Consider the following 24,292-nt stretch of genomic DNA (forward strand, 5'->3'; position numbering starts at 1 on the left):
CCCTCACTCTCTCTCTCACACACACAAAAAATTATCAAAGGCCGAGGAATCTGGCATTGAAATAATAATAAATTGCACCATTTCTTTATTTTGGTAAATATTGAAAACACCACATAAGGGTTAAAAGCAGTAAAAACACTGAAAATGAAATGGAATAACAAATCACAATCACAAATGAAGCTCAGAAAACATCCATCGTTTTCATTTATGGATAATGAAGGTTTGGTTCTAAACATTGCAATCGAATCTGCAATTATGGGATTTTTTCCCTTTAAGTTTGTATATTGTCACCTATTTGTGTAAAATGATGGATTGCAGTTCTGCCTTCTTTGAAAGGCTGCAGTGCTGAACTGAGTCTGCTGACCTTATGCCAATTCCTGTTCCTTAGTTTTACTTCTTTCTGAGATTTCAGAAAAAATCCCCCTTCCTCTTGGTACAAATATGGCTATCTTATGAACAGCCTATCAGTGATGTTTTCTTCAGAGTATTTGCAAATAATTCAATTGCAGATATTGGTTTCTTCCACGCACCCATTCTTGTTTAATATTTGTTTTTATTTGTGATTATCTGTCTTTCAATGCAGTGACTGGTACTACGCCCGCAGTCCCTTTCTCAAGTCCCACCTCAACGCTGACATCATCAACCACCTGTATGAGCTGAATGAGGTCCAGTTTGATGTGGCATCCAGAGGATATGATCTAGACTCGGAGTGGCCCACCTTTGCCAGGTTGTGCAGGAGGTTTTCTGGCCTCCACTTGCTGACCAGAAGCTATTGTATGGTATCTCACTACAGATGGCGCAATACCACTGTTTCTGTGGTGATCTCTGTACTGATAATATTGGAGCCTTCGGTAGTGGCAGATACCAAGCCAACATATCAGACTGTACAAAAGTTAGAGAGCACCCTTCATTTATTGTGTTTTCGGTTAAAATGGCCAAGTCATTATTTTTTAGGAGATGTTTCTGAGGAGATTAGATGTAATTCACTTGTATGAGAAAGGAGAAAGTAAAAAAGTGAAAACAAATAAAAATAAAAAAACATAAGCTTCCAGAACTGGAGTTCAAGAAAAAAATTAAATTAAAGAGAAAATGGGACTTCTAACAAAAATGCAAGGACTGGTAGACCATCTAACCTATCACCATCAGCGACATCAGCAATTAAAGCTTTCATGTTGGAGAGAGAGGAGGAAATCAGGCTCCACTCTGACTTCAGATCTGAAAAAATCCACAGAAGTTTCTTTCCATCCTTCCCCTGTGAGAAGACTAACATTATGGGTCTGAAAGGATGTGCAGCTGTGACTAAGCCCTTATTGAGAATATTAAATAGATAAAAATAAGAACTTTTACAAATCAAACAAAGAAGCTGCGTATGTTCTCAGGACCACTGAGTCCAGACCTCAACATCATCAAATGATGTTAAAACAATAAAGGGATTACTTGGATTGTGAGAAGCTGAAATTCCAACCAACTTCTAAGACAAAATTAAAAGGTAGCTGTAATAATAGGCAAAGACGGGACACAATAATACTAATACTTTACTTTTGAAATTCTGTTTAGTTGTCTTCTGTTGGCTTCTGTGTAATTTATGTTAAATACTGATTTCTGCTTTTTTATCCTTAACTTAATGGCTGTTTTCACTGGAAATTAAATGAAGGGTGTCATCTGAATAGCTGAAAGAAGAGCATGCATCTCTAAATAGCACAGAAGGGTGGACTTTTGTACAGCAGTATGTACACTGATCGGCTATTTTGCTCAGTACACCTGCCTTGTTTCTACACTCTTTCCATTTTTTCAGGTCCTTTTACAGTATAGGTGCTCTTTGTTTGGGTGGTGCAATTATTTGGGGGTGGGGGGTCATTCTCAGCATTGCTGTGACACTGACGTGGTGATATGTTAGTGTGTGTTGCACTGGTATGAGTGAATCAGACACAGCAGTGCTGCTGGAGTTTTTAAACACCTCAGTGTTATTGCTGGACTGAGAATAGTCCACCAACCAAAAATATCCAGCCAACAGCGTCCTGTGGACAGTGTCATCTACGAGGTGGACCAGCATGTTAGGTGTGTCTAATAGAGTGGACACAGTGCTTAGAAAACTCCTGCTGCACTGCTGTTTCTGATCCATTTGTACCAGCTCCACATCAGTGTCACCGCTGGGAGAGGTCCACCACCCAAATAATATCTGCTCCGTGGTGGTCCTCTAGGGGTCTTATATACTTATATATACAAATATGTATATAGGTAGGCTATCATGCTGAATGTACTCAAACAGCATTACCATTTTCTGCGTATATTGGCCCAATATTGATAACTGGTATTGAATTAGTGCTATCTCTGTATCTAACTCTAGACATTGCCACCTTCTTACAAATCATGTATGCCTGATTTCTTCTTAAATCTTGCTGTACTGTTTTTGTAATTCCAGCGTATGTGATGCAACTGTGGCCTAGAAACATGTTTCAGCTAAACCCTGTTTGGTGTCACATACGTACTAAACCATGCTACACCATTTACACTGTAGTGCACACATCTTTCCTGTGTACTCTGCCTCAGTCAGACTTTCTTTCGGTTTGCTTATGACCACATCCTCTTGTGGTCATCAACAAGTACATGTATGTACAAGTTACTGTTGCTCTCACCAAACATTTCACAAATTAACCCTACTGATCTCAAATCAGGTCCTGTCCATAATATTCATGTAGATATTAAAGTGTAACATGGATCCTTGATCAGTCTTCATGCTCTAAAGGGAAAACGTGCTTTGCAAGCAGTATGTTAAATATTTTTCATGTGTATCTTCAATGTTTGTAGGAGAACTCTTGGATCAGCGGCTTCCCACTTGTGGAGACCGCCTAGTCGCTGCTCTAGTGTGAACAGCCTGGTCAGCAGCTACTCGCAGGTTTACTTTTGTTTTACTTGTTTTCCATACAAACAAGCACTACTTAAAGGGGAGTTCCAACACAGTTTTGGGATAATTAAAGATGTAAACAAAGTTATTCTGAATGTTTTAATCTGAAATAGATCACTGTAGAGAAAATGTCTGGTTTCTCTACAGTGATGGTGACAGGAACCATTTTATTTACCATTTAAAACAATCAGTGAGTCTGCAATTTTCTTCTGAGTTTTATATATAATGTTAAAACTATAGTAATAATAAAAATAAGTTGTCTATAGGACTGTTTTGCCTTTCAACAACATGTGTGTAGCATATTAGGCCAAAACCTCATCTCAAAGCTATGGTAAAACAATGTTTTAGACATCAGGCAGTGGATTCATAACCATTTCATATAATAGTTTTCTATGAAGAAGATTTTAGAGGCATTAAACTCTTCAGATGTCTGGTTCCTATCACCACCATTGTAAACAAACTTGGTAAGTTGCTCTAGAGTGGAGCAGTTCATCATTCATCAAACGTTCTGAATACTTTTGTTAACATTTAATTATGCAGAAATGTTAAAAAAGCTCGCTGGAATTCCCCTTAAAGGCAATGTCATGCAATCGTATCTTTTAAAAATGTAATCATATGTAGCCTAGTATATTTTGAACTCATCATAAGATGTCCTTTTGAGGAACAAGGATACTATACCACTTTTCAGTGTTTCATATCTTATATTCTTGTTACTTTCATGAGTTACTTTCAGTTCAGTCATGAAGTTTCATGAAACTTGTGCGTAATTAAGCCTGGTGTTTTGGATGTGAAATCTAGATATCATGTGTCCAAATTCAGCCTGTATACAGATTGCAGTTGGCCTACAGTCTCTTTCTCAGAATGCATTGCAGGTTGCACTTTTTCATTTATTGGGTGGTGGCAGCAGAACAATAAATTTAAAGTCTATGAGCATTTTTTAAATTCTTATTCTGATTAGATCTCTGATTTACTGAATGACTGAATCTAGTCATGACTATAGCATAAAAAGCACAAAGTTGGCTGTGAAGTGGCAATTTGAAGTAGGAAATCAGAATTCATTATAATTGAGACCACTAGTATGTGTGCCTCCTAATGTCACTGATGAAAATGCTCCAATCTCTTTCCATTAACTTGCATTAAAAGTAAAGAATGTTTTTGCCTTCTCCTATAAGATTACTTTTTTGGAGATGTGAGCTTTTTTCGAGGACAAAGATATGTCAAGAGACAGAAAGGAATTAAATACAGAAATAAATATGTTACAGTAGAGCATTGCATAATTTTAAATATTTTTCTTTATTTTATATTATTCAATATTTTTAATCAAATTTTGGCAAAGAGTGATTGGTATTTTTTGATATGGTTTATTCTGATTAATGAAACCACCTTTGAGTGCTTTTGATGTGAAGCTCTGCTCTTATGAAGCATTAAAAGCTATTTGACTTCTAATGACACCCCTTGTTGAAAATATTCAACATGCTAAAAGTGAGTGAGTGAGTTACTACCCAGGTACATAGGGTGCTTCAAATGTAAATTACTTGGACACCCCTGGGAAACATCTACTATTCCTTTTTGTTCCCACAGGGTGGTCTTATATCCTTTTGCTTTAGAAAGAGGCTCAGGGCTTCCTTCCATGCCCTGGGTATGGTTCAAGATCAAGGAGAAATAAGGAGAACACTCTTGAAGTTCTATTTAGTGTTTTGTGGCCTCAAATTCTTGTTAGTTTTACAACTAGATGCCTAGTTCAGCATTCAGCTTAATCATGACATCTGTCTCCAAACAAGCCTGATGTCGTTGAATGGAAAGTTTGGAATCTTAAAATAAAATCTTATACTGACAAACTGAAATGCTATATGCTTTTTCTGTAGCAGGCTCAGGAGTTTCTCCCAGGCCCAGACTTTGGCACCAGTTTGCTTGGGGATCTAGGAGAGCTAGGAGAACTCTCTTGTAGTGCTGCAGATGACCTGCGCATTGAACTTGACCAGTCAGAGCTACGGCAACAACAGCTTCTGGAGCAGGTCCATCTACTCACTGACGAGGCTGCCAAGTTAAGACAGGAAGTCAATCATCTCCGAGAGAAGTTACTCACAGCTGAGAGAGTCAATCAGAAGCCACATGAGAGTGATCAATCATCTGACTCATTCAAGAAGCAGGAAGCAGAGAGAGCTAACGGGCAGTGGACTGAACATCTTCAAGCTGAGACAGAGGAAACATCAAGAAACCTAGAGGAAAGACTTAGCATTGCAGAGAACAAAAACATGGAGCTGCTAGCTAAGCTAGATGGAGCGCTGAGTGAGAAAGGCCAGCAGGTGGCCAGCTATTGTGATTCAGCCTGGAAAATCCAGGAGCTGCTGAGCAAGCTGAAAGAGGTGGAAGTGGAGAGGTTTGAAGCCATGCGCGAGAGTGAGGATCGAGGCAGGAAAGCTGAGAGACTGGCTCAAGAGCTCAAGGCTCGAGAGGAGAAGCTGAAAGAAAGTGAGGAAAAATTTGGTATGCTCCGAGTGTCCACTGAGGAAGAAAGAACCACTGCACTTCAACAGGCTGATGAGCTCCGTGCTGTTATTAACCGTCTCCAGGGGGCACTTTCTCTGAAAGAGCGGGAGGCAGGTAACCTGCAAACCCAGCTGCAGGATGTGCAGAGTTCGCTGGAGGCAAGAGAACAGCAAATGGAAAAGATGAAAAAGGAGCATGAGGAGCTTCATCAGAAGAGCAATGACTTAAATGAGGCACTAAATGGTCAAGTCGTATCGCTGCAGGAGCAGCTGAAATCGAAAGAGACAGAGTTTTCAGTCAGCACCCAGAAGGTCCAGCAGCTGGAAAACCAAAACCGAAAACTTTCCGGACTCTCTCAGAAGCTGGAAAGCCAGGGCAAGAAGCTTGATGAGTACAAAACCCAGTGTGCCAGTCTTATGGAGATCAATGCCAAATTGCTCCATACGGTCAAGAGGACTGAAGAGAGTGGCAAGGAGCTGGCCCAGAGCAGGGTGGCCCTGGAAAGAGAAGTGGCCACTCTAAAAGCCTCTGAGAAGCAGCTGAAAGATAGGTTGGATTTGGAAGGGCTTGTGGTTGAGGAGAGGGAGAGGAAACTCCTGGAGGAGAACCAGCGTCTGGAAGAGAGAATTCAGCAAGACCAGATCAAGAGCAAAACTAGAGAAATGGAGGTGAGGAGATTGGAGAAGGAGGTTGAGGAGCTTCAGGTTGCTCTGAAGGAGAGACGTGAAGAGCTAGATAATGGACCTAGTTCTAAAGAGGCTGACCCACACTTGAATAATGTCAAAGATGAAGAGCAACCTGAAACCGAAAAGGGAGAATGGATAAAGGATCTCTACCTAACCCAGAGCTTTGAGACTGGACAAACAGCCTCTAGGCTTGCTCTGGCAGAGGCACAGCTGGATCTGAACATGAAGGAGGTCTCCAGACTTCAGGAGGAGGTGGTTGAGCTCCGCACCCAAGTCCAGGTTAGCGCTGATGAGAAAATGAAATTTCAGGCATTGCAAGAAGTGACTGAATCCTCCAGGGAGGACCTCCGTGCCCAGGCTGAGCAACTAAAGGCCCAAGTGGAGGAGATGAACCGTCGGCACATTGAGGAGCTCCTCCGCTGCCGTGAGAGAGAGGAGTCCCTGGCAAAAGAACGGGACAGTGAGGCCCAGGCCAGAGCAGAGCTCCAGGCTCAGGTGACCTCTATGCGAGAGGACCTTCGCACACTGAAGAGGCAAAATAGTGTCCTGGCTCTGGAGAATGGAGAAGCCCGGGAGGCCCTGCACAGGGCCAATACTGAAACGGCAGAGCTGGGTGTCCACGTGTGCATGCTGACCGGCCAGAACGAGGAGGCCCAGCTGCGCTGGGAGGAACTTTCAGCGAGGCTTCAGGAGCTGGAGGAGGAGACACAGAAGGAGACGCAGACTCTCAGCCACTCAGTGGAGGCCCTGAGCAAAGACAACGCTCAGCTACTGGAGGAGTTGAAAGAAAAGGAGGGACTACACAAAGCCATGCAGGACCTGCAGGAGAACTTGGAGGAGGCACAGAAAGAATCCAGGAACCTGCGGGAATGTGGTCAGAAAGATATGGATGCTCTCCGGCTTCAGCTAAATGAGGAAGCCACACAGCATCAGAACCAGATGAAGGTTATTATTCCATAATTTCTATATTCAGAACAGATGTCTGGAAAGAAAAAAGATGGATGAATTAATTTTAGATGTTATTATAACTTAATCCTCAATATATTATAGTTTTCTCAGTCACTGAGGAATACTCTACAGCTCATCATTTACAGCTTCCTGCCAATTACTTGAAAAACAAAGTGTAAGTGAAAAACAAAGTGTACTGATGTCAGGAAAGTGAATAAAATGGAAGTTTGCAGAGTGTACAAAACACTAACACAGGATGATGTACATATGATATTACTTATGGTAGTCCTAAATGAGATTTTAAAAACGTGCAAGTGAATATTTTGCACGTGTATGTGTTGTTCTAGATAATGGAAAAAATATCACTTTGTGTTACTGACGTTGGTCTGACGTTGGAAGCCTTGTCCCCTGTGTGCAGGTTTTGAATGAGGAGCTGCAGGGAGTGAGGGCTCAGATGGACGCTAAACAGGAGAAGGTGTCCACCCTGGAGACCAGACTAGCAGAGCTCGAGGTACACTTCCACAGGCCTGTTGCCCAGGGCAACCACATCTGTTGTCTAATTTGGGACTAATTTGAGCACAGGGGTGGGCAGTGTAGCAGCACAACAAGCACACTAGAAGAAGTTCATGCTGCAGTGTGGTTAGACGCAGGGCTGTAACCAGGATCTGAATTTGTAGGCCCATGGTGCAGAAATGAAACCTTCATCACACAGTGCATAAACCACTTGTGATAATGTCTGAACGTCTTTAGTTTGCACCACATTATTTTTGTGCATGTAATGTTTATGTGCCTATTTTATTGGTTTAGTTGCCTCCATTCATAGGCTTATTAAATCAGTTAATGGTTTCACTTTGCTGTTGATCAGATTTAATTTATTATTACATCATAATATATTGAAAGCTTAGTAAACAATTTGGATTGTTCAAGTAAAACAAGTTACCTCATTTAAACAATAGAATTATACATTACTCTTATTGTGGTACCAGAGGTGTTCCTGCTTCAACATGGTTGTCTATTAACATAATTGCTACATGTAGATTTATTTGCTAATTTAACTGGCCAAGTTGACAGCAAACTAAAGAAAAAATTTCAGGGGTTGTATTTTACAAGCTGCCTTACGTTTGTATCTATTATAACTATTCTTGGGGAAACAATCACATTCATTTCATAGTTTTAGACTATAGTATTGCATACCTGAGCATATTAAGTCAAAGTCGTAGCACGTTGTGCAGGTCATAAAACTATGTCTATTACACCCAAATGCTCTAAATGTTAGCCAGAGAGCCATGCAGCTAATGGCTGTATATAAATGGCTTTCTATTCTACACCTGAGGCACTACTTAGTTTTAGAAACCATTTCTTAAATGACCTGTGTATTACAGAAGGAGTAAGGAGCCATTTGAGATTCAGCCATAGTGGACAGTGAGTCAATGGGCATACCAGAGCTGTTCTGAGGTCAGGGGAGAGATCAGTCATGTTGTTGGTAGTCTTCATATGCAAGCATTTCCAGGATAGCACTGTTTCTAAGCTGACATTCATAATTACATGGAAAAAGCTAAACCTTCTGAAACTACCAAGGACCTGGCCTTGATGTCTTCATACGTTAGGTACAATTGTGGATAGAATGTGTTCTTTATTCTCTGTGTTAGTAGAATAAGCATAGGCAACATAGGCAGGGTTGTTTCTAGATGTTTCTAAACCTCATCTCTTCTTTTTTGTAGTGTCTAGTTTTTTGGCATTATTTAATGAACCAGAAGATGTCCGGTTCCATAGTCTTGCATTAAAAGCAAAGTATGTTTTTTCCTTCTCCTGTAAATGTGTCATTTTGGAGATTTAAGGTTTTGTATATATAAAATCACATACAAAATATAGTTGATCTGTAGTTGTTTAATGTGATTACATTTGCATTTATTAAGTGTTTTCCTGGTCAAAATTACTATGTGATTGTAAACGAATTCATTATTATAATAATTATATAATAATAATAATTCATTATTTTTCCTTCTTGCTTAGACAATAATATGATGGGGGAATGGAACCCCAGAGTCCCCTATTGTTCAGAGATGACCTGAGCCTAGGCTAATAGAAATGAAATGTTTATGCAGTATTTGGACATTTTATCATAAAGAAACTTAATCTCTGTTTATAAAATTAACCATGAACCACTGGTAATTTAACACCCTTTTATTTTTATTATTAAATACAAATATATCATCACAAATGGTAAAAAATTAAGCCAGCCAGCAGTTCTAGAATTAATGTTGTTTTATCTGCATATGTATGCACAAAACTGTATACAACTGTGTATTTTTTGTTGTTGAAGGCCCTTACCAGCAGCTACAGTCAGATGATTGAGGAAAAAACCACTTGTGTGGCAAACTCTGATGCACTGCTTCTTCAGAAAGAAGAACAGCTCAACCAAATAAAAGGGGACTTGCTGAAGTGAGTCAATTTAATGATGCTGATGATGCAAACTATGTCGGCATGTCTGTTTTTTGATGATTCTGGTGTTTTGGTTACCCTTTCTCCCGCCTTTGTGTTTGTGTCAGAGCTCAGGAAGAATTTGCACTTGCCCAAAAAGCCTGTCAGGACCTTAGTGAGAACCTGCGTAGGATTTCCGTGGAGAAACAGACATGTGACTTGAAGACGTCTGCGGAGATAGATGATCTTTACCGCACCAAAAGGAACCTGGAGGAGAGGCTTATTGAGCTTATTAGGTACCCTTGATCAAGGAATGTTTCACTGACACAAGATTTAATGAATCTCGAAAGACCATAAAATTGATGGTTGAGCCAAAAATTTTCTCTTTTACAAAATTGTCCTCTTACCACAGATGTAGTTGATTAGCCAATACATGTTTGGTGTCTGAACTTTGCTTTTTTAACATTTTGCATTACGCAGGCCTAGTGCATCTAACAAGACATTTCTGTTCCCCAGATTAGCACTGTGCAAACTGCATGGCTAATTCATCCCACAGCTGCCTCTAAGCATGTCACCTTGTTAGACAATCTCAAATAGACTTGTTAATGTGCTTTCTGACACTGCATGTGATGAGATCTCTAACAATAGCCTAAAATAGTCACAGCTAAAAACAGTAGCCTGAATTTTATCTGTCCTTTTGTCCATTTTTATAAGCCATCCCTTTGATTTTGATGAGCATGTGTGATGTGAAAAATTTGGGCATTATGCCACTCACTGTACAGGAAAGTAATTTATAGCTTTCTGGCACCCCCTACAGGGACAAGGATGCACTGTGGCAGAAGTCAGACGCCCTTGAGTTTGAGCAGAAGCTGCGAGCAGAGGAGCAGACGGATAGAGATTTGCCCTACTGCCTAAGCTGCCACACGCAGTTCAGCTGGTGGCTACGCAGACACAACTGCAAGTGAGCAACACACTCATGTGGAAGAAGTTGCACCTCTGTGACAAAGTGCTGTGTTTGTGTTTTTAGTTGTGAACTTCCTCAGTACTGAAAAAAAAGTTGCTGAAAAGTTGCTTTAAATTTACTTGATTCACATGTGTACGTTGACTCACTATGAATGAAATATGCTACATCAACTTAATTACTATGTGCAAGTACATTATTTAAGTTGATGCAACATATTTCATTTATGTAGAACTGATGTACAACTTTTGTGTCACTATGTGCAAAAGTCCTAAACTACCCTTCATTTGTTTAATTTCCAGTCAAAACAGCCATTCAACACACATTTCAGGTTTTTCTGAAAAGATTAGTTAGAAGGTAAAAATCAAAAGAAAATAAGTGTTCCTAAAACAGAAGTTCAAAAAATTATTAAAAGGTACAGAAAATATGGGACTCCTGTCAACCATGCAAGACCTGGTAGACCAACGGAACTGCCACCATCAGATCAGCAGTACTTAAGCTTTCATCTTTTGGAGAGACGAGAAAATCAACCTCCACTTTTGCTTCGCATCTGATAAAATCCACAGGTGTTTCTGTCCGTTCCTCCACAGTGAGAAGACAACTCAGTTCTATGAGTCTATGAAAAGGAAACAAAAACTGCACATCAAGCAAAGATGTTTCCAAAGCAATGGACTGTCCACCCCAGAGTCCAGACCTCTACATCACTGAATGTGTATGAAATTACTTGGTTTGTGCGAAACAGAAAATTGTACTAACTTCTTAGACTGAGTGTTAAAGCTGTGACAAAATACCCCTGCAGATTTCTCTGAAAACCTGAAATATGTGTCCAGAAAAGAATAGATGCTGTAATAAAGAAAAAGTGTAGACACACTAAATACTGAAACATTTGATATTATAATTTTAAAGAAGATATAATTTTCAAATTTTCTGCTTTTTTCGGACACTTCTACTTCAAGGCTGTTTCGACTTGAAGTGAAATAAATGAAGGGGTCTCTGATTTTTACACAGTATTGTGTAATCATCATATTGTCATAAACCTTAAGTAACTTCATAGGTAAGCTGTGTAGTTGGAATAGTTGTAACATTTGATTTTTTTTTTTATGTCAGGCTGTGTGGTCGCCCTTTCTGCTACTACTGCTGCAGTAATACAGTAAGCACCCAGCAGGGTGGCAGTAGAGAGCGCTGTTGTAAGGACTGCTACACTCAGCACAGTGCTGTGGTTGAGCGCCACCCTCAGGAGGAGCTGGGCAGTCCTACCCAGCCATCGTACAGCCCCATGGCATCCACTCCCACCAGAGCCAGCATGCCCAGTGTCACAGGTAAGACAACAAGCTCTGTTCCTTGTCTAGTTATTAAATATTTAATACTGAAATCTAGAAAAATGAACCAAAGTACTGACACGTGTCAGAAACCACATGAGCAAGGCTTTTTTGAGATTACTTGACCCAAGTTTGTGATGGGTAGGCATCCAGTATGCACAATATTAAGTGGTAGTTATAGGTTGCTTCTTAGTTTTATTAGCCTTGTAGCTCACACAAAGAAGCAAACATTGGACACAAATATGTCTTGGATGACTGACAACATTTGGAGGACCACTTTGCAAATTTGAATTTTCATCAAACTGTTTCTTCAGTGAATTTGTTATTCTTCACTTGCCATAATGTGATTTAAAGCAGCAAACTGCTTAAAGGAAAGGTTTGACGAAAAAATCACTTTTGCAGTTTGCACAGTTGTAGTCAGTCAACCGAGACGTGTCCAGATTTTGCTTCCTTAGTTTATTGCTGAAGCTACGAGGCTAACGTTGCTAATAAACAACAGAAGTCAATAGTCACACAAATCTTGATAAATTAATATCCAAAATACCCAATTCTCAATTGGCTCAGATCACATCCAGGACTTCCTTGAGATTGTGCAGACTTGTTGATGTGGTAGAGGTCACAACATACTGTGAGCTACAAAAAATGAACAAACCTACCACTCCTAGTGGAGTTGGGTTCGAGTGTTAGTTGGAGTGTTGTCCCCGTCTCTTAGTGACCATGAAAATATTGTTCAGCTGTTGTTGATGCTTGCAAGGAAAGCTGTCATGATCAAACGGGTTGGGGAAAACCCTCCTATAATAAATAAAGACCAGATGACTGTGATAAAGGATTTAATAGGTCTGGAGAGACTTGTATTCTATCTTAAAATGTAAACATTAAGACATCTTGCATGCTTGGGGATTGAAGGGATTTAATGTAATGTAACTCATGGTATGAAGAAGTCATATAACATATAGCATATAACTTAATCTTTTTTGTTTTTTGATCAATTTGGTGCCATTCATCTCTATTTTTGTGTAGATGGTGATCTAAAAATATGACTGTATCTTCCTTCTGTTTGCTTTCCTGAACAAAACCTACCAACCACATTCAACAGAAGATAACAGGTGCTCTGAATTCCGCCTCCCCTGCAGTTTCCGACTCCCGCACAGAATAACACAAACGTGCTAGATTCCGTTTGAGTTGTCTCTGATTAACAACATACACTGATCAGACATAGCATTATGACCACCGCCTTATTTCTACGCTCATTGTCCATTTTATCAGCGCCACTTACTCTATAGGTGCACTTTGTGTGTTGTGCTGGTACGAGTGGATCAGGTACAGCAGTGCTGCTATTATTTATAAACAGAAGCAACAGAAATTGTGAATGTAGTCTTTAGTGTCCATATGCCTGTGTGACGTTGCGCACATGAAGGGCAGTCAGATTTCGGCACAACCCCCACTGTCTAAAATGGCTGTCCAATGCGTTTATCTGCACTGTGAAGTTTTGTTAATTAAATCATTCTATGTCTCAAATCACACTGACAAGTCTGCGTGACTCTAATTAAGACCTGAATGCGATTTGGGCAGGTGGAGAGAAGTTTTGGAGGTACATTTATAGAAAAGATTTGGGTGACTATTGAGGTCTAGTGTTAGCACATTATCTTCATAGCTCCTGCGCTTAACTAAGGTAGCAAAATTTACACACCAGTCACGTCTTGGCTAATCAACTACATCTGGGGTGAGTGGAAAATTGTGCAAACTTGATTTTTGTGCTTTGAAGAAAAGGTCTGAATCTCTGTGAGCATGCTTCATAGTGTGATAAAGACGATGTCACAGCCTGTGCGGCTGTGTTATCAGTGCTTCAGACGATATCGCATCAGTCAGGGAAAACATGCCAGAAATTACACAGTAACCCAGGGAAATCTTCTTATCACGTTATCACTGCAATCTGGGACTAATTGGTGTGAAGTCTTCATTGAGAGTTCATGTGCTCTCTCGACCACACAGTGGCGCTGCAGACCCCCTGGCCGGACGACGCAGTGTTTGACATCATCACAGACGAGGAGGTGAACTGCATCTATGATGGCGACTCCCTGCCATACACCACTGCTCAGTCTCCTGGAAGTGGGCAGCAGGGGCTAGATGAGCTGTGAGTCACATTCACACCCACACATACAGAGACATTCTTTGCAAGGCTTTCCAGTGTTTCTGCCCATTTTACCATTCAAAAGTTTGAACAGTGTGTTCATTTTACACATCATAATAATTTAAGCGACGCATATCACATTTGTCTAGTAGTTTTCAGAGCCATTTAGAGTAGATTTAACATTTTATAAACATTTTAGACATTTGCAACCACACTGGTTTTACGTTATTGAAAATAATAGTGTGCAGCACTCGAGTATGGTCAGTGTTAAATGCAGTTATATTGAACATTGCAGCAGCAGTGGCAGTGCCAGTGGGGGCGATGTCACTACAGAAGAATCGGAGGAGCTGCTGGCCTCAGCGCAGGACGCAGAGATCTGCCTGCTCAAGTCTGGAGAGATCACGTAGGTGCACACACCGCATTAAAGCAAAGATTAGTCTAAAAATCTAATTTACACAACTGTCCACTCATCCCAGATGTAGGCCATCAGCCAGGACATGTTTGGTGTCTAAACCTTTAACTTTGCTTCTTTAGTTTAGCACTGTTGCTATGAGGCTAACTTTGTTAAAACAGTAGGAGTCAATAGTCACCCAAATCTTTTTTGCAAATGCATCCCCAAAACCTCTCTCAAACAGCCTAAACCACATCCAGGTCATCATTAAGTTCATACAGACTTCGTTTTTTTCAAGAATTTGATGCTTAGGCGTGTCCAATGCCAATGTGTTATTTAAAAACATAAGCACTATATGTTTCTCAGTGATGTATTATGATTCACATGGTCATTCTGAAAAATTGGATGGTATGCGTTTTGTGATACCATAAAGAAATAAGTAACTTCTAATAGGGGGAAGAAGGGAAAATTACTCAGTCATCAGATTTGTAGATTAATCAATTAGTTGCAGCCTTACACTTTAATTCTTATTTCAACAGACTTTAATAGAAACCAAAAGAGAGTCCACAAAACAGTGGATATATAGTGAAGAGCAGATCTGTTTTTTCAGGTAGGCTGTGTGTCCTGTAAAGTGACTGTGTTCTGTAGAGTGACTGAGTCATGTGTGTTTCCTTACAGGCTGTCTGTGCCATTCTCTGTGGAGGAAATTGCTGAGTTTGGAGAGCAGTTCAGAGAGCTCTTCATCAAGTCTAGTTGTTACAGTCTGGTCCCCATTATTGTGGGGGCTGCCGGGCCCACCATCAGCTGGGTTTTTTCCTCTGCACCAAAGAGCATCTCCTTCAGTGTGGTGTACCGAGAGAGCACAGACACACCAATAGAGCAGTCCAAGGTAACCCAGACTACCATTTAGAAATTAGGAATTGGCAGTAAATGTTTGGAATCAATGTTTTTAGTAGTGTTGCACTGATATCTCATTGGGATCGGTGCTAATGCTGGCACATAAATACTGTATCAGTGTCGGCGATAGAGAATACAGATACCATGAAGTAATTTCTGATGCCCACACCAGCTACTGAGTGACTGTTAACCTATTGAAACAGCGACATGTCAGTGGCATGGTCTTGTGGCCTGATACTCACAGTTATATAAAAATACACACACACACACACACACACACACACACACACACACACACACACACACACACACACACACACACACACACAATGCTCTGTCTTGCCAGACGCTTTTACATTAACATTTACATTTACAGTATTTAGCAGATGCTCTTATCCAGAACGACTTACAAGAAGTGCTTTGTCTATCTAGAGAAAGTATCTTTGCTAGTTACCAATAGGTTACAGAGAAGGCTAGTCCTGAGCTCAGATACTGCTAGAAACAAAAAAGTCACCGTTGATACCCACAGAAAAAGGAACAGAGCTGAACACAGAATACAATGCAATTGGAAGCATAAATGTAGTATGTAAACAAATGTAAACCAATCTAGATGTAACAATAAATGACCATAAACAAATCCTTGCAGTATATTATTTATCCTTAATAACCTTGTTCCTCAGATGCTTTAGATAGTGACTAAAACATCTAAATATGTTTGCATTTAATTTATGCCATTTCAGTCTTCACTAAATGTAAATGTTATGATTTAACACATAAATAATTAATTTGACAGAGTGATTCAAAATATCTGACCAGTAAACATAGGATACTGTGGAATAAACGGGAGTGACGCAAAGGTAAAACTTTCTCAGAATGTGTTAGACATCGTCTCATAGGCTCTTTACTGAGTCTCTCTCTTTTTTGCAGGTCCTGATCCCTCTGACCAGGTGTAACTCTCATAAAGAAAGTATGCAGGGCCAGCTAAAGGCACGCAACCCTGGAGAATACTCACTCATCTTCGACAACTCCTTCTCCAGGTGTGTAATCAAAGCCGCTTTGGAACATTTGGCTATCTGAACTAAAAGTATATTGGGATTATATTGATCTGCAGTATATTAAAACACACTGGAAAACACTTGATGTGACAAGATTACAGATTGGCTTGCATTATTTTGACTAAAATTATTTATGATTGTGTGATCACAGGAATACCTTAATTCATCAAAGCACCCACAGAAACTCTGTAACTGTGATTGGTCACAATACTCTCTTGCATGTTAAAGCCTCTGAAGTCATGTGTCATTCTATAGTCTTTTCTCTGTGGGGAAAAATGAACAGCACTTTCAGAAATTTCTGCTGGTGCATCTTGTGGTAAACAAAAATGTTCCAAAAATGAGGATGTCGTATGCAATTCAGGATGGGTTACACCAACAAGGATTAAGTTAAACACTTTAGAGTTTAGAGCTAATCAAGGATTTGTTAATCTTAGTTTTATTTTAAATCATATCGTGTTACACCACTTAATTTCAAACATGGATTAAGAAACCTCTAAAGGCTTAACCTATGATTAAAACTTTAACCTGCTGTTAATTCCGCTTGTCAGCAATAATGGATTTGGTAGTATAAATAGGCCAATATTACACTTAACAGTAATCAAAACAGTTTACCATTGTTAGACCCGGAGGATAGCTGTCAGCGGGGGGTAGGTGGAGGCACTCTGTATGTTATTTTGCATTAGGTTTTACAAATTTTTACAGTATAAGCACAACACTCAAATCTAAATTCTTCTAGCCTGTTTAAAAGAAGACCCTAGCTATATTTCAACCTTATCCTAGATCAACTAGTTTAATAAAACCACATTCAGACCTGGATTATATATGAATTGTCTTCAGCTGTTTTCTTCATTAACATGCAATTTTTTAGAGATCCCTCTGATGTGCTGTTTTCTTCTATTTCATTGACGCACAGAATAGCTACTTGAGTGTTTGCTGTCTCTTGTGGGGAGAATAGTTAGAGTGTGTGTTACAAGCAAGATTTCTGAGGTGCTTTATATCTAATTTTACTTAGAGAGAGAGAGAGAGAGAGAGAGAGAGAGAGAGAGAGAGAGAGATATCCTGTTTTGCAGAAAGCACCCATCTTTTAAACACACCACCAAAATTGGATGTTTAAATTTAATCCTTAAATGAAACTTAAAGTAAAGATGTAACAGGATTACATTTAATCTGGATTTACTGCAAAAGGTAAAAGTAACCAAGGATTAAAATAAGCTAAATGTGAAACTAGGTTTAAAGTTTGATGCAACAGAATCAGTGGATAAACCTTGATCAAGTTCATTTTATTAAATTTTGACACTATTATATGACATCAGATTCTCAAACTGTAGACCTCTACAGCCAAAGCAACTTAACTACTACATTTTACAAAACTTGCTGGTTTGATGGGGCATCTTATGTTCTCAGTTCAGTTTTAGCTTGCATGTAGCTACTTTCATATTTTGGCTTCAACAACCTCAAACTTAATAATAGTATTTTAGAATATCCAATGAAAATGTACATATGGCAGGTTTGCAACATTTATCACAGGATGCAACAGCAGTGATTTTCGAAAACGGCATTAATTTTTTTCATAGAGAAAACCAGCTTAGACCTGGAGTTCCTAAAATGGGAATGACGCTGCCTGCAGAATGACGGCATGACTTCAGAGTTTTGGTAGTATATATTACATTAATGATTAAAGGAAAATATTCCTTTTGTTGAATATTCATTGAATCCAGTGGAAAAACATGTATTTGAACGTTTAAAACCTCCTTAAAAGCTCCTAATGAGCTCCAGACCAAACCGAGCACTCAGTTTCAGATGGCTGGCTTTTCTGAGCCAACACTCCTAATGTGGACACTTTGTCAGCACACTAAGCTATTAGTCATTGCAGCCACTCACACCAGTTACAGACTTTAACTTTCACTACAGTCAGTGTGCTCGTGGTTTCAGCGCAGCCACTCTATTCAGCTTATATTAATAACAGGATCTCTAACATGAGAATTTCATAGATAAGTCATACTTAACCCCAGGCTTATAATATTCTTAGGCTTATTATTCAGTAACTTAAAACTTAATGCACTTCAATACAAACTGCTTGAGCTTTTCTCAGGTTATAGAACTGTGTTGTAAAACTTTGAGAGACATGAGGGCCCTGGCCATTTAAAGTGTTAAATGTATGTCAGAAGAGGCCTGTGTATCATTTTTGACAACCATCTCATGAGTTGCGAACCTGAGGCTATCACTGGTTTAAACACTGTGTTGTTTTGAGGACACTTGGTATTCTAACATTGACTTACAAATCTAGCTTTTACTGCAGTTATTTATCTTCTTACCCATTTTCTTTGAAAAATAATGTTTAGTTAAAAAATTTTTAGTTTTTTGTTAGAATTCATATATATTCAAATATTTCACAAACAAACCAGGTGGAAATTTGATGTTAATTCCTGATCCTATCTGACACCTTTAATGTACGTGCTGAAGGAACTGCCCTTTATAAATCTGTTTTCAGCCAGTGGGTTTTCAGTTCTGCTCTTAGTACAGGGAAACATGTCAAAATGATTGTCCATGGAAGTAGACCGTATGCACTTATTCTAGAACTTTAAGAAACTGCCCATTGACGTCTATTATAAGTGGGTTGTTAGTCAGCGGTTTTTCAGTTCTTTACTAAGAACAGGGAAGTGCGTCAAGTTTACTGTCAGTGGCGACAGATCGCATGCTACAGACACAGCAGATGGGGATTAGTTTAGTTTGTTTATTTTGACAGGGACCATGCAAAAAAATATATTAGTGTCAAAAGAGAAGCGATGTTTTGTACCAGATTTAGCTATGAAGCTAATTTCCATCTGCAATCTCAGAGCAGGTAAACATATGATTAATACTAAAATCACAATAAAATTACAGAAACAAAACACAGCATCTGTTAAATATATAGCCAACTTGCACCCCTGTTTTTATCTCCCCCTCCAACTCGGATGTATACAAGACCCTCATCAGATAGACGGACAGTATTCCTTCAACAGTCCATATATTATACAGCTCTAATCTGCCCACTTCGCTCATCTGACTCTACTGTGTTCATGACTTTCTTGCAGGTTCATCTCAAAGAAAGTGCTTTACAGACTCACCGTGGAGCAGCAGCTGGTCTACGATGGCAGCGACTGTTTATAACTGAGAAGCTTCCCTCATACACATGCTTCTGTATGTACTGGGTCTAGAGCCTATTACTCTTTGAGAGATCTCTAATGACTCTATTGATGTTGCTATCTAGCCTCTTGCATTTTCATGCAGTCACTTAAAAGCCACGTTCATTCTGGGAGCGCTGACCACTAATGCCATATGAGTACACACTGAACAAAGACATGATCCAATGCCACAAATCAAAATGGCAAGCTTTAAAAGTTAATATGGCACCGTACTTGCCCTCTGAGGAATAGAACAGCAGGTATAAAGTGGTCACCCACCACTCAACTGTAGTGGACTGTGTGGTCAGTAGAATAGGTTTAGTGTGAAGAAGGGTTCTGACACGACATGCACTACAATATAATAAGCTTTATTACTGTGCTGAGTTGTGGGGAAGATGTTGAACATGGAATAGTAGCTATTTTTATAGATACAATGTTGATCAACTGACAAATATGCAGCCATATAGTACAGTTATGGATTATGAGCACAAGCATATCTGACATACACTGCTTTTCAAAAGTTTGGAATCAGTTTTTAGTAACGTGAAAACAATGTGGTTGCAGACAAATGTATAAAATGTTTCTATTAAACAGCTTCACATAAATAATTAGCAGGAAGCTCTTAAAAAAAATTAAGAAATGTTAGGTGTATCTGTTTAACATTCAGGATCAAGTTGTAATAAAATTATCCTGCATAAAAAAATTGTAATAAAATTATTATTCAGTATGAAATAAAAGCAAATAAGTGTCGAGTGAAATTCTAATACAACAGATATCTAGAAAGTTCTAACAAAAAGAATAACTTCTAGAATTTTGTTTTAACAAATGAATGTCCAGAATGAAGTTATATGAACATTTTTAAAAGTGGTGAGCCAGATAACCTGACCAAAAAATGACTGTAAATATTTACTGTCCATTGTTTATTATTTAACAACTTTGTTCTTATTGTTCTTCAAGTGCTTGAACTGCTGAACAAAAGGTTATTTTTTATAGAATACATACATCTAGACTGTATAAGTTGTACAAAATAACAAAAAATCTTAAAATGAAAAGTGATTCCAAACTTTTGAATGGTTGTGTGATTTGCTTCGGTTTAGATTTCTATCAGAAATTAAGAAAAAGATTTTTTTTATATGTGTGAAATCTAAATGCATTTGAAGAGCTTTACAATAGATTTAAATGGAGTTATGCAGTAACTGAAATTTGTGAGAAAGACTACACCTGAAACTCTTAGAACCTGTTTATTATACTGAATGTCAAGCCTGAAAGGAGGCCATGTTTACTGAATCTCAGTAGGAATCCTGATCTCTGAAGAACAGAATGTCTGTGCATGAGCATATTTTTAGAGCACAAAGTTCAAATTTAATTAGCAGCTTGTGACAGACAGCACAAATATTCCATCTCGTTATGTGAAAGCGGCGGTTCTGCAAGTTCAAAGATTTCCTTGGGCGTCTTACAAAGATTCTCCATATGCTGAGCTGAGATCTGTAATTGTACTAGCACACCATAATAAGAGGCACTCGTTTCTCTTTTTTTATAGCCCACAATGCGTTTTCTGTTCTGCTGATGTGAGGCAAAATTTTACAAGCAGTATCTTTTTTTTTTCTGCTGATGTTTCTGTGCTCTATTCAAATAAGACTCAATCTGTAACTCTGCGGGATGAACCAAGCCGAACCTGTTCACAATAAAAATGCAACTGCCGTATTTTTAGATGTTTTGTAACAGATGAAGATGTTTACTGGGAGGCATTGAACTGTCAGTTTTGCAAATGTGCACTTTCTGGATGACTGTTTTTGAGCTGAGTTCTGCAAGGCCTTTATGGGTTTTTAGTGGCATACTGTTAGTATATACAAGAACAATGTCACACCATTTGCTATAGTATCCCACAAATGATATTAGATACTAGGGCCTGACTGATGCATAGTTTGCTTCATGAAAGCATTTGCTATTAGATTATACAGTTGTGTGCAAAAGTTTGACCACGCTTGGTCAAATGATATGCTTTGTTGATTTTCAAAGTGAAAATAAGTTGTTTTCTATGGTAAACAGTTGTGTTTTTTTTTTGTGCTAAATTTACAGTTTCTGTTTATTTGCTAGGTTTAAAATACTTAACATTTAAAAGTATAAAGAATAACATCATAAATGTGCCATAACTTTTGCACATGCCACATTGTGTATGGGGTATTTTTTTCCAGTGTGTTAAATTCCACAAAAGAAAAAACTAAACAAAAAAAAAACAGTGATTATGTATTGAAATGCTTACAAGTGTGTTTTCTGTAGAGGATGCAATCACTTATTTTCAGCTAGAAAATCAACAAAACATGAAATTTGACCAGGGGTGTACAAACATTTGAATATATTGTCATCAATAATGTATCTTATTAACATATCGGTTTATGTAGAGAAGCATATTCAGGAATTTGGTGTTATTTTGAACAATGGATTTCATGAATACACCACTGTGTCCATCAGATGGACTATAATTTTCCAACACAGTATAATTTTCCACAACTGTCCTTTCCACACAGTAAGGTTAAAGGGACATTCTGAACTAAAACTAGCATTCAGTATGTGATTTGTCATGTTATGTAAAATGCTGGCCAGTCCAGCTTTGCATTTCTCACCTGTTTTCAGTGTTCTTTCACTACAATTCCCAGCATGCATTAAACAAATATGTCATACAAGCCTTGGGAATCTCTCCATGGTGAAAAAGAAATTCTGACTGCTAGCATGGCCACCAATGTAGTGGCTAATAAATACAGACATGATATTCAGATATCTAGCAGTGACATTAGCTAGTTGGCAGGAAAAAGATGACCCACCCTCAAAGCCCTTGTAGTTTTTCAGTCTCACTCTAAACACTACTATGGCGCCACTGTAGAAGGCGAGCATCCACGTTTACAACAGATGTAATAATGGTTAAATGTTTTATTTTGGCCAAAGTCCCCTTTAACACAGTCATATCCATCAGCAAAGCACTGTTCGGGTGGATTTGATTAGTATAAATTTTATCTCCTTAATTTAAGCATCGGCAGTGAAACTTTCATGTCAGTCAGGCCCTACTGGATACTATAGGACTCTGTAAACAGGTGTTTGGGACTGACAGTGAACATAGTACCGCATTTAATGTATGTGGTACTCTGACTGACAGCTATGATGGTTTGAAATGGAATCATGAATGTGATTAAACTGACAGAAATCTGTGATCCTTTCAGCTGTTTTCTTTGTGTTCTGTAGTAAGTTGTTCAAAGTAAATTGTAATTAACCTCTTACTCTCCAGGGTATTTTTGGTTTGTCCATCTGAATTTACAGGACCAAATCCTAAGGCAAATTATTCAGTAACTGTATGAAATAAATGTAATATTTACTTACTTATTTATTTATTTATTTATTTATGTAAAGGCTTCCCTCAAATTAACAGAGAATGTGTTTCATAATACAAATACTGCTATATGTTATCAGTTTACTGCTGAAAGCCAAAAATCTTACACACTCTTTGTATCTCACACACACACACACACACACACACACCTTTGTTGTGCCCCAACTAGTAACTCTACAATGGCCACAGGCATGAAAACCCAGATCAGACACAGTAATCTAAAAATAGAAATCTGTAACCACACACACACACACACACACGTTTTCTGAACCACTTTTCCCTCAGGGTCGCGGGGGGGGGTGCTGGAGCCTATCTCAGCGGTCATCGGGTGGAAGGCAGGATACACCTTGGACAGGTTGCCAGTCCATCACAGGGCATATTATTTTATAAAATCATTTTTACAGAGCAGATCACTGAAGAGACGCCATCTGTTTATAGTTTATAACCCAGATTTGTGGAAAACTGGGACGACTTTCAGTCAACAACAAAATGAGTTCAGCTTCTTTTATTATAAGGGTGACATCCCCCATCTATTTGACTGGAAAGAAGACAGTTACAGCCTCATATGACACCCACCTTTTGAATGTAGCTTATGAAATATGAAAGTTATGAAGAATTTGACAGTGCATTTTGGGACCACAGTTCTCTCTTACCCCAAATGTAGTCAGTCACCCAAGACTTAAGTGGTGTCTGTTACAAACAGGCTAACGTAGTTACCTGGTAGTATTAGCATATACTGAGCATGTTAGCATCATATAAACTGCCTAAATCATCACACTCATTTCTTAAAGCTGTTGAGTAATCTCAAATAGACTAGCTTTTGTGGTTTCTCATGCTGCTATCTCATATGGACAAAATGCAGGCTTTAGGATGGCTGCTGCTCATGGTAAGAAATTATACTCCATGGTTTAAAAAACAAAAAGGCAGGTTTTCCTTCTTCAGTGAACATATTTACATTTTTGTGCCTACAAACACTGCGAAGTACAACCCTATAGTCGTGAAGATGTGAGAGGGTGCAATATTTCAGGCTAAACACGCTACCGTGCTCCCTGTTTTCAAGATTACACCCTATAATGGCAGGTTTTGAACAGTAATTTATGGACGTTTTGCTGAAAAAAAGCTACAAGACTATTTTTGTCACACTTGTATTGGATACAGGAGTTTGTGATGGCAACATCACAAAAGTGACCTATCACTCATGTAGTCCATTTTTTGGTCCTGCTTGACATTCTGTAAAAGCCCATCATACAGTTGCATAAATCAACCCCGCCCATGTTGTCATTTTACTCTCTGATAACTGCTGGTATTCTCACTTGGATGTGTGCTTCGTCTCTATTGGACCATCTTGTACAGACTCTTCAGGATCTTTGCCATGCATGATAGAGGCCAATAGCACTGGCTTGTTGTCACAGCACTTTGGGATAGGACCATTTCTGGCCACCATGATTGATGCTCCTCTCCTTTCTTGTTGCTTGGCATAAGCAGACATAGCTTTGGCACTTTGGACTTCATTATGGTTCCAGTTGCTGGAAAGCCCTTTTC

At 38.9% G+C, this 24,292-nt stretch overlaps 1 protein-coding gene across 3 annotated transcripts in view; it reads left to right on the forward strand.

The window, feature by feature from the left end:
* fyco1b (FYVE and coiled-coil domain autophagy adaptor 1b) overlaps positions 1-22,580 on the forward strand; it is a 31,231-nt gene extending 8,651 nt beyond the window's left edge. For 2 of the 3 annotated variants that reach the window (XM_017707386.2, XM_017707387.2), the window contains exons 6-18: positions 584-727; positions 2,809-2,896; positions 4,771-7,026; positions 7,448-7,540; positions 9,353-9,471; positions 9,579-9,746; positions 10,268-10,411; positions 11,519-11,730; positions 13,723-13,864; positions 14,157-14,264; positions 14,931-15,141; positions 16,077-16,186; positions 19,279-22,580. In XM_017707386.2, the coding sequence (XP_017562875.2) occupies positions 584-727; positions 2,809-2,896; positions 4,771-7,026; positions 7,448-7,540; positions 9,353-9,471; positions 9,579-9,746; positions 10,268-10,411; positions 11,519-11,730; positions 13,723-13,864; positions 14,157-14,264; positions 14,931-15,141; positions 16,077-16,186; positions 19,279-19,354 (3,871 nt within the window). In that variant the 3' untranslated portion in view covers positions 19,355-22,580. The remainder of the gene's footprint in view (positions 1-583; positions 728-2,808; positions 2,897-4,770; positions 7,027-7,447; positions 7,541-9,352; positions 9,472-9,578; positions 9,747-10,267; positions 10,412-11,518; positions 11,731-13,722; positions 13,865-14,156; positions 14,265-14,930; positions 15,142-16,076; positions 16,187-19,278) is intronic. The other variant, XM_017707388.2, reaches the window with a different exon arrangement.
* The last annotated feature ends 1,712 nt before the right edge of the window (positions 22,581-24,292 follow it).

Source organism: Pygocentrus nattereri, chromosome 19 (assembly GCF_015220715.1).
Source record: "Pygocentrus nattereri isolate fPygNat1 chromosome 19, fPygNat1.pri, whole genome shotgun sequence".
Classification (NCBI taxonomy): Eukaryota; Metazoa; Chordata; class Actinopteri; order Characiformes; family Serrasalmidae; genus Pygocentrus; species Pygocentrus nattereri.